This window comes from Bombus pyrosoma, linkage group LG15 (genome assembly GCF_014825855.1).
Source record: "Bombus pyrosoma isolate SC7728 linkage group LG15, ASM1482585v1, whole genome shotgun sequence".
Lineage (NCBI taxonomy): Eukaryota > Metazoa > Arthropoda > Insecta > Hymenoptera > Apidae > Bombus > Bombus pyrosoma.
In genome coordinates, this window is record NC_057784.1 from 2,258,772 (window position 1) to 2,269,536 (window position 10,765).

Sequence of the window (10,765 nt, forward strand, 5' to 3'; positions counted from 1 at the left end):
TACGATAGGAGGCATAAAGGAGGCATAAGTTTAAAGGAGGAGGCTAGAAGGTGAGTAGGAAAGAAAGAATTATTCCGACTCACCATTCTCCGATGTGAAAAACTCTGGGCGCCCGCATCATCATCGTGATTAAACCGGATTCTGTACGGGGCGCGATTCCGGGTCCTTTGCTCGGTGGCATACAAGTTTGCGCGATATGTTGAAGACTCCAGTCCCAATTGTAATCGTCGTACGAGCAGAACTGGGCGGCGCACTTTCTCAATTTGTTCCAAGTGACGCGATTAAACGCCATACCCATGTTGTGCTTGCTCGAGATCCAAGGAATCACTTCAGCCTGAATGAAATATCACGAACGCAGTTCTTAAGATGCAACTACAGTATCATAGCGAGGATAAAACGAAATAGGAAGATCGCGGGACGATCGGTGCGCGTGAGCGCGTGCGCGCACGCGCGTGCATGCTACTGTGTATTAAATATACTACAGAAATCTCATACAACGCGACTTATTGTATACATAGCTCTCATTAATCGCTGTCTAGCAACGTCGACGAGCTTTCTTTACTGTGATTTACCAATATACCCTGAACGATTACTCGAAGCTTGCTTTAGCATCATGCGCAACGGCGTGTTAAATTATCGATCACGAGTCTATCGGAGGACGATCAAATTTCGGGAAAATCGGAGAAAATGACGCGTGCGTGCGCACGTGCGCGCCCGACTTCGTAGAGATAGGGGCAAGGATGGAGAGAATTGCACGCGTAACGAGGGTCGTCGAAAGATGTCGGCAACCTTTTGATAATGATTGTAGAGTTCGGGTAGGAGTTGGAAAGCCCATGCGGAGGCAGATTGCACGATCTGTGCGTTGCGTGCGATTGGTAGGATGGCGGCAGCGCCAGTGTTGCTAACGATGACATTTCCGCTAACGCTGCTGTTTTTGCTGTTGCTCGCCCCAGTAGGAGTACTATTGCTGCTACTGCCGGTGCTGCTGCTCCCACTGCCGCTGTTGCTGCTGCTGCTTGGGATTCCGTTGTTGATTCTTCCGCTGTCACTGGTACCGATGATGTCTTCGGCTTTAGCCGACTGTTGCCTCGCCGATGCTTCCCATCTTTTTAATCCACGCAGTAGCTCCTTTTGCAGGGCGCTGTTGACGCCAAGGAACTAACGGACGAGGCGTGCGTGAAACATCGACACACAGATATTCATACTGAAATCGAGCTGATGATTCGATACGACGATAATTCGGTTATGCACCCATCGTCCAACGATTCTTACGCGGTCGCGTTCTCGCCACACATTCTTTATTTATTCAGATCGGCTCGAATTTGCCTACCTCTCGCGCCCTAACTTTTCGTTCCTTCGTTCCTTTTATCTATCACTATTCTTAGCTAACTCTCCTTCCCTTCTTTGTCTCTTAATACTAAGCACGATTTGTCGCAAACGCGGCGGTATGAAGAGGAGAGCGGAGGAAAGAGGAGAGCAAAGAAAGGGAGAGAAAGAGAGAGAGAGAGAGAGAGAGAGTGCAGCTGTTAAGTCAAACAACTAACACAATAGAATCAAACAGAGACCACACGGGAAAAATATTGTTCGTTTAATGTTTGTTGATTTTCTGGTTTGTATGTGTCGTCTTAATGACTAAAAAGAACTATTTTAAATACGAAACAGTTAAAGAAGGGAATAACCTGATAGATTCGAGGATATATAAGTGTTTCGAAAGTAGATGATAAGCTGACAATGCCTCGCGAGAAATCTTTCAAATTCTCAAGATGATGACAGCAACGCATATCTATCTAATCCTATAATAAAAATGCAGAGATAACTTTCACGTGATATTAGTGGACGATGAATTGAATTTTGAAATGATTCTACAACAAACAGACAGTGTCGCTTATATGTGTTCTTCACCTGTGGCCTTCGAGTCGAGCGAGAAATCAGTTGAAACGAGAGATCACAGTGATCGAGTAGCGAGGAATAGGGATCGTCGAAGCAAGTAAAAGGTCGCGCAAGCTAACGGTTCGCGAAGCACGATTTTTCGATTGCGTATCTGGTTAGGGAAGGAGGTGTCGAGTTCGCGCACCGAACGAGTAAAGCGATTAGAGTGGTTAGAGCGATTAGAACGATTTGAGCAATTAGAGCGATCAGAGCGGTTAGAGCGATCGGAGCGATTAGTGCGACGCGTGTGAATCTCTCACCTTTCGACTGAAATCGGCAAAATAATTGTAGGTTTTGAGATAGGTGCCCAGGGACAGGACGTTGCATCTTTTGCAGCTATGTTTACAGGTACGTTCCATCAGTCGGAGAACGTGTAAGAAATCTTCGGCGACGTAGTGATCTTCCTCGAGGAAAAGAACTATGCCGGTGTGATTTCTCGTGATCGATAATTGATCGAACACGCGGTTCGCTTTCCACCACCAGTGATGCTTCGTCTGCGTGAATTTCGCTTCTCTGTAGTGTCCATAGAGGTCCGGATGCTTTGCGTTGATGCAGCCGAGATTCAGAGCTCTGTGGAGTTGCGAGTTATAGCGGCGAACATGCGCAGAGAAAACGTACACCATCGCTCAAAGGTCTTGGGACAGTTCTTATTATATTGGCTCAAAATTGGAAAAGATTAAAATACATTATGAATGATAATGGTACGAAGAAGTAACATTTACGCGATAAAGAAATTAACGATTTTATCGGCAATTTGAAATTCATAATTTACACCAATTAACGCAAAATTTTATCAGAAGAAGGAGATGTCCTAACATCTTTGAGCGAGAGCCGTCTTCGAGGTAGATAAAGACAGGATTTTCTATAAGTGCCAGACGCGAAATTTTGGAAATAAGACGCTCGCGCTGTCTGTTTTAGTTAAATTCTAACCGTTGTATCTATGATATTTCATATCTCGAAATATTCGGGAAAACTGGAGTTGTCTTTGTTCTTGCTCGTTCAATTTCAAATGATCAGCGATTGTTACAACGTAGACAAACTATTACACTACGTTAAAAAATGATCTGTAATTATAGAACGAAATTTAATGGATAAGTAAAGTAATTATTTGCCTGTAAAGGAAGATAGAAACCGATCTAAAGAAGCTGACGCATCTGACCTACAAGAACCTGACGCAGGTGCGTGCACATAGAATGTAGCGACGACAATTAGTGACTCTACTTGGCGCTTTATTTTACGACCTCATTGCACTGTTTCCATTTACAATTCTCTCCTTTATTCTAACAGGCACACAAGTGTTTGAAAATTACTACTAAGAAAACAGAAGCACGTTTCTTCGTTTCATCGGTACAAATACGTCTACCGCATGCAGCAATAATATGTAAAAGTTTGCAATCAGGTAAACAGTTTACTATATTCTTCGAACTGCCCTACATTCTTTGACAAATCTCTTGGAATATAAAGTGAACAATTTATTTGATCGAAAACTGTTTCACTCGATTATATGCCAGGTAGCGATCGCACAATGGCCCCCCTCCCATAATCTAACGCTCGTTAAAAATCCCGCCTTAAGAACACTGCGGTTAACGCATTGAATAAAGAAGAGGGTTACTCACTGTTCTTTGCGAATGTTTCGAGGGCAATCGTTCGGATCTTCGCCGGGAAACGTTCGAGGATGAGTCTGTATGCTGTGAGGGTAAAATATTTGCATGACACGACAGAAGTCGACACTTTGCACGAGATAGTTGATGTCCGGATGCCAAACGTCGTGGCTAAAGACCAGAAGGGTTTGCTCGATCCCTTTCGCTTGAGCCAACGACACGATCAGGTGTCTGAGGTAGGTGAGCCGTGTGTGCACTTGAATCACTATTACGGGAGCGTCGTTAGCCAAAGGACCGAAAGACTCTTCGTTGTACACTCTTTGCTCGGCATTCGCCCTTTCTATGTTTCGACGAATCTCCGCTATTTCGAACTCGGTTAACGTTTCTGTGCTCGCGTTCGTTAACGTCGAGGAAGAACCATTTCGACGATCTTTCAGAAACCTGGAAGAACAACTCTTTTTCTTTCTTTCTTTATCCCTCTTTGCCAACGTCTTACTTATCTTTTTTCTTTCGCTTGTCTTTTTTTTTTTTTTTTTTTAATTTTCGTACGTGTTATCGTACGTACAGGCGACGAGGATTTTTCTTGAAAATGGTGAAAAGGCGTATTTGCACGGCCTGATTTACCTATGTAATTCTTGCGGTACGAGGGAGAACAGCGTCTCGTTTGACGAGGCCTGTCCAGCGGAATCTCGGCCGGTCAGGCTGATCACATGAAGTTGAAGCCAGAGGAACGTCGCCAGGAAGACGAAGACGAGCGTCCTCAGGAAAGTTCCGCGTGCCGATCTCACCGTCCCCAGAAACGCCACTCCTGCGAATACCGTGTTATTCCGCAGTCTCGTTAATCAACGAAGGCGTTAACGAAGCAGCATGTGTGTACCATCGTTTAAAAATACTTGAAAATTATCGCTTATCCTTGGCAACATGTTTAATTGCAAAATTACGAATATACATTAAATTGCAAAGGTTTTACAAAGGTTTACAATCATCCTGGCTATGTACAGTATAAAATTTTATTATTATTTCTATTAATAAATTATTTTTATTATTAAAATTGTAAAACGGGTGTTAAATTGTTAAATCTTGTGCAAGTATTTTGTTACTTAATACGCTCTTTGACATCTTTAGTATCCGAATGATAAATCACGGTAAACAAGATCTAATGCGAGCAGTTTAATGTAAATCGTATGCAAATAGTAATTGTAACATCGATGTAATAAGTAGCAAACGTAGTAAATAGCAGTCTATATCGATAAATATTATTATTAGAGGTCTGACGAACTGTCGATCTGTTGATCCCATAAAAAGCTAATAAATTCTAATTCGAATCGTTACTTCGAACAAATTTAAATGTTCTTATTACTAATTAATCAGAGTGCCAGGATAATCTTTGAACGATGGTACTCATCATTTTTCTTGTACTCGACAAAGGATAGGATTGTCTCTCTTACCTCTCATTCTGGCATTTCTACGCGTCCGTTCTGCAACAGTATAACACAGTTAATAGACTAAATCGTCATTTCTCACGTCTGTTGTATCATTTAATGAGCGAAATAAATTTCTATGCAAGTTCCATTTCTTCAGTTATGCTAACAGAGAACATGAAATTGCATAGAAATCCGCGATAATCGAATAATAAGAATATCATTAAACGATACGACGAATGTAAGAATTTGGACCTAATTAATTGGCATTTAAAACAAAATAAAATCAATTAGTGCGTACATAAATAGGGTTCGAATACTTTTCGTAGCCACTGTATTTGATAGGAGGTAAATCACCGTCTTACCTCGTATCAGAGAAAAGGCGCGACGGATGGTCCCTCATTTCGACGAAATCTGCGAAAAAAGAAACGAATACGAGCACTGATAAAAACGAGTAGCATCTCTTGCATATATTTATACTTGTATCTCTTCTCGTATTTCGCTGAGATCGCGATTTCGACCGCGACTACGACCACGACAACAACCGCGACTACGATCACGAGAACGACGACGAAGGGATGAATTTGTCCATGATCGTTCGAGCCCGGTAGGCGTATGTCGGCCCCCCCGAAAGAAAGAAAAAAAAGAAATCGTGTCAGGGGGCGTGAACGATTGGTATTGGAATCTCAGTTGCTATCGGTCACTGGAAATTACGGTTTAACAGATCTTCTTTCACACGGAGATACGTGTATCGCGATACACGCGGAGATACGTGTCCGAGAGTAAAACGTAGAAAAACACTGTGCACATGCAATACATACTTATTTAATGTAATAGCTGGATGTTGATCATTCGTTTCTTCGTTCAAGGAGATCTTCTTGCGCGAAATACACGTTTTTGAACGAAGATCTTCTTTGGACAATCGAACGAGATCGAAGCTTTGTTTTCTCCTTCGTACGCCGAGTCCCTCGCAAGCCGAACCGTTCAAGCTTTATTTTTTATCGATATACGCGATCGATATTCGATGCTGAGAAGAAGAAAAGATTTACTTCGGCTAGCTCGTCTATCAACAAATGACACAAATGATAGCGAAGTAAGCTTAAGAAACAGTGTTTAAAACATCGTCGCTTTTCTCCCACATTTTTGAACTCACAAAGTTGATCGATACAGCTTCCGAATAGTTGATACGTCTATCGTGGTATGACGTATGTAATGGATACTTAATGACACATAGAAACCTTTATGCAGCGACTTCCGTGAGATAAGGTATCGTGATACTAATTTTGTGCATCGAGCCGTCAGACTGGCGACTCTTCCTACGAAGACAAAACATAGGAAAGAGTTGTTTTATTCGCGCGATAGTTATAACATCGCACGGTTCTCTCTTATCATTCCGTCAGCTGCTGTCTTGATATATCGTTACGCATATTTCTATCACTCTTGGATACTATATCGTACGTTGTATCGGGCAGAAATTCTTGGAACGAGAGGCAATAAGGTGGAAACGACCGAAGAATTTCCCGAAGCCGTTTGCAATTTCCTTAAATAATACGCGAGAGGCATCGCTTTCTTCTCTCGCGTTCAGTATTATTCTTCTATTCTCGTATTATAAAGAGCCCAAAAGTTTCCTCGTCCTTCTTTTAGCTTCTTTGTCCGATAGCGAAGAAGAGGAAGCTTCAATCTCATCCGCTTCCCCAAAGAGGGTCTTCGTGCGAAAATGTGTAGTTCGCGCAGCAAACTTGCTCAGTTTCCATTCGTTCGTTTCATGGTCGAGAACATCTACTCTAATGTCTATTAGAATGCTAACTCTAATACCTATTAGAATGGAATATCTATTTCTGACGAAGAAACAAATAACATCCACCTACCCTATTACATATTTATAGGAGCATGCCGTGTCGCGTATCTTCCTGTCTTTCTCCCTGCATTTTAATCCTGTTCGCTCGTTTCATACGCCACGTATCTCGATACACGCATCTCTGCGTGGAAAAGCTATAATTTGCAGAGATATCGAGCACACTTGGACCAATCTGGCGGTATCGTATCGTCAACTTCGTTGGTTCGTCGCTTGACAGTAATACCTGTTGTCAATTCCAATTAATATCAATTGGTATATAACAATAATAATAATAACAACAATAATAGTAATAATAGTAATAATAATAATAATAAGAATGATAACAAGAAGAAAAAAGAAACTAATCGCGTTTCGATCACACGAATCTCCCAATCGAGCTACTTAAGTATCCCTATTCGACCTTCTGTCTTTTTTCTCTTCCTTTGCTTCTCTTCCCTCTTCTTCTTCCTTCGTTTCGAATGTTCGTGTATCGGTTGCTTCCGGCGATCGACACCGGTTCGCGATCCGTTTCACTGAACGTCATGGAAGTAACAGAGGAGAACGCGTTTTCTCGTGTTCGGCCGACCCGTCGACAATTTCTTTCTGCCGCTTTTTCTTCTTTTCGTGGCGGCGCATACGAAAGACGATGCTTCGGCATTAACTTTATTTTTAGTACGGCACGCGGACTTATAGAAAGTTGGAAGGGGAGTGTAAAGGAGGAAGTGGAGAAGGAGAAGGAACACAGAGGAGGAAGGAGGCACGATGGAGAAGGAGAAGGAAAACGAGGAAGAGAAGAAAGAGGAGTGGAAGGTGTGAGAGGGGCAGGGGCAGCCAGTTAGTTGCATTAACAGTGAATGATGCCAATCAAAAACGTACCAAATGTCTGGACAGCTTATGCGATCGGCCTTGATCGACGATTACCATAGATTATCGTCTAATCGGCGTGCCTTGTGATTTAGTTACGCGACTCAAACGATTCCAACTATTAAAGCGCAACGTTATAACGCGATGTAAAGTAGCAACACGCACTTTCCATTGTATTTGGCTGCTCTTCTATGCTCTCGAACACTGTCGTTGTCTTATTCCGATAACTTTGATCGTGCTCGGCGTAAGATTGAATATATTTAACGCGCTCGAAGGAGGAGAAAGAGGAGGTGCACCCAAGTGCCTTCGTAAATGCAATGACGAATCGCATTACTTGACTGTTAATCAGTTGCATGGATCGTCGATCGTAGATCGAAGTTCTGTAGAGCTGCGCGCGTCTCTAGCGATACATAAATATCAAGTTCGTCCTCGAATATCCCGCTACGGGAAGCGAGACAGCGAGCTCGGCTGAGTCAATCTTCTCTTTTCGAATCCACGAGTTCGATCCACGTGTGCCAACAAGAAATATAGGAAAACGAGCGAGAAGTTCCGTGGCGTGGACGTTGCGACAAATATCGAACCGTGCTGGATGAAAGAGTACTTTCAACGACGACTACGACGACCACAGTGACAAGCACGAATACGACGCTAGGCACCTGGGTCGCCCTGTAGGAACCGCGAGTAGTTTTCCGTAGATGAGCATCGAGTGGCTCGATATCCCATTTTGCCTGGTGCCTGGCCAATGTAGGTCAGCTGAGTTGGCTGGTTGACGCGAAACAATGCGGATATCCGCGAGGTAAGTTAATAGCGATATCCTCTTCTCGCGAAGCAGCGAAATGACGTAAAGGGGGAAAGAGGGAAGACGGTAAGACACTCGACACAGAAGCAGCGCAGCGATAAAACGCTTAAACCTTGCCGTTTTCTTTTCGCCCCTTCACGTTTGCTTCCGCCGCATCTTTGTTTTCGTCCGTGCCTATCGTCTTCGACGTTTCACCTCCGCACCGCGGTCTCTCCCCTTTCCTGCCGTATTTCACCTCTCCATCCCATTATGTCCCTTACACTTCTCTTTCTCGCTTTCACGTTGCTCCTGTATTTATCTTTTCAGATTAGAATCTCGAAACGAAGGTCGAAGCCCCGTGCACGTCCGACAGCTTGGCGCTCGAGCCACCGTCGAGATTCTGCTGCCACTTTCTGCCACTTTTTACCCTCGGCGAGATCGAGCGTTCCCGTGGTCGCTGGCTCATCCGCGACCGACTATCGTCGTCTTGTTCACTATCGTGTGGCCGGCAGAAAAATCACGATACACGAACGCTCGCGTGCAGGGTATATACACACGCGAGAGAACGAAGATACGCGAGCCGCTAACGAACACGCCCGCACGCTCCGTTACGTTTCCTGCGACGGTTAATTCGCTCGACGCGCAAATGCAAACGACTGAACTCGAGACGGTCACGCGTCGCTTTCAAGGTAAACCGGAAAACTCTGTTTCTCGCGCTGCCGTGCAGTTTCTTAACTGCCGTCGTTTTTCTTATTACACGGTTGGAGGGAGGCGCACATGTGGAGAAGAAGAATACAGGTAATGGTAGGAAAGGAGGATGGAATGGCGTGAAGTATGGAAAAGGGTGAAACGGAAAGGCGAAAACAACATAGCGGCTCGTGAAACAACGGTGTTACAGAGGCGAGGGGGGGGGGAGAGGTAGAGAGTAAGTAGAGTAGGGAATTGGCCGGATAGAAGGTCGGCAAAGGCAGAAAGGGTGGCGAATGACGTGAAACCTCGTGGAGAAACAAAGAGAATGGAAGGGGTTTTATGTGCGCTTACGCGCATATACACGTAGAAAAGGAAAGCGAGAAGGAGTGAGGGGTAGAGAAACTAAGGGAGAGAGAAAAGCAGCGGGGTTGGTGAAATATCGATCAGAGTGGCAGGTCCGGGACAAAAGCTCGGGCTCGGGCACGAGCTTGAGGTCGGCAGCCATCGTCTGGAAAGGGCAATGTCGCTTTCTTGCGCGTATCAGCGCGCCTGCCGGCATCGTTGCCTCCTATTTTCTTCTACTTACGTAGGTCCACCGTCTGGAAAAGTTGCCCCAGGATCGGCGTATAAATCTCACGACCGCACGAGACTCGCGTTCCAACCGATCACGTATCGACGAGCCTGTCAGGATAGATCGCGAGAAATGCGAGGCGGGAGAACCAGCGGCGAGTCATCGCGATCTGTCGCAGTATTCCGTTCGTTTCGATGCACCACTCCGATTTCCCTTTCCTCGCGTCTTTCTTCCTTCCTTCCTTCCTTTCGTCCTTCCTTTCTTTCCTTCGCGTAGATTCCGTCACCGTTCGCGCGACTTTCGCTCGAAACTGCGATCACATCGACTTCCTAGAAGAGGAGAGCGAGCGCGCGGCCGCGCGATCGCGACCCCACCCACCCTTCGCTTTACCTTTCCTTCCCGTCTGCACCACCACTTTACACCGTCGCCCTCGTTCCACGCGGCCACGTCCACACGGGGATGCGATTTCTAGCCACGGCCGATCGATCTTTTCCGTCCTGCCATCCCTCGACGGCAACGGACGTCGTTGCTCCGGCGCCACTGCTCTCTTGTACATAGACGCCTACGTCGATAAACTACGACCCACGTTTATCCTTTCTCCACGGGTAAAACGCTTTTGCTCGCTTTTCTCGCGGCGGAGCCACTCGCACCTACGATTTCTGCTTTCTTTCCTTCCAATTTCCACGAGCTTCTTGATATTCCTTCAGCCACCTCACTACCTGTTACCCTGACCTTGCTTCCTCGACCATCGAGTCGCACGACATATTCGAGGGCTCTATGCAACAAATATTTGACCGATTTAATAAATACATTAATAGCGATTGGATTATTTAGTCGAAGATAGCGTTGCGAGTATTTGACGGACACAGCGTAGAGCGTCAAAGTCAACGCACACCGCGGCAGAATATCAAGAAGAGGCGATCGATCCTCGACGATATCCGGAATGTCGATTAAGTAGAGAATCGTCCGTGGAACTTGCACGAGTGCCTGAATCGCGCCTCTATGTCGTGCATTCTAAATAAATAACAATTATGGAAGATCACCAGAGCTTGCGTAACAGCAGCCTCAACTTTC

At 45.0% G+C, this 10,765-nt stretch overlaps 1 protein-coding gene and 1 long non-coding RNA gene across 25 annotated transcripts in view; one reads left to right on the plus strand and one right to left on the minus strand.

Annotated features, from left to right (window-relative positions):
- Positions 1-10,765, minus strand: part of LOC122575461 (alpha-1,6-mannosyl-glycoprotein 2-beta-N-acetylglucosaminyltransferase) — a 42,344-nt gene that overhangs the window by 1,000 nt on the left and 30,579 nt on the right. For 2 of the 24 annotated variants that reach the window (XM_043744428.1, XM_043744453.1), the window contains exons 1-8: positions 7,665-8,764; positions 5,317-5,365; positions 4,979-5,008; positions 4,155-4,338; positions 3,546-3,971; positions 2,190-2,499; positions 790-1,158; positions 84-334 (exon numbers count right to left, since the gene is read on the minus strand). In XM_043744428.1, the coding sequence (XP_043600363.1) occupies positions 84-334; positions 790-1,158; positions 2,190-2,499; positions 3,546-3,971; positions 4,155-4,338; positions 4,979-4,985 (1,547 nt within the window). In that variant the 5' untranslated portion in view covers positions 4,986-5,008; positions 5,317-5,365; positions 7,665-8,764. The other 22 variants (XM_043744441.1, XM_043744439.1, XM_043744448.1 and 19 more) reach the window with 20 other exon arrangements.
- LOC122575514 lies at positions 8,308-8,947 on the plus strand. The gene is made up of 2 exons (XR_006319449.1): positions 8,308-8,448; positions 8,758-8,947. It is a non-coding gene; the product is annotated as an uncharacterized LOC122575514 (long non-coding RNA).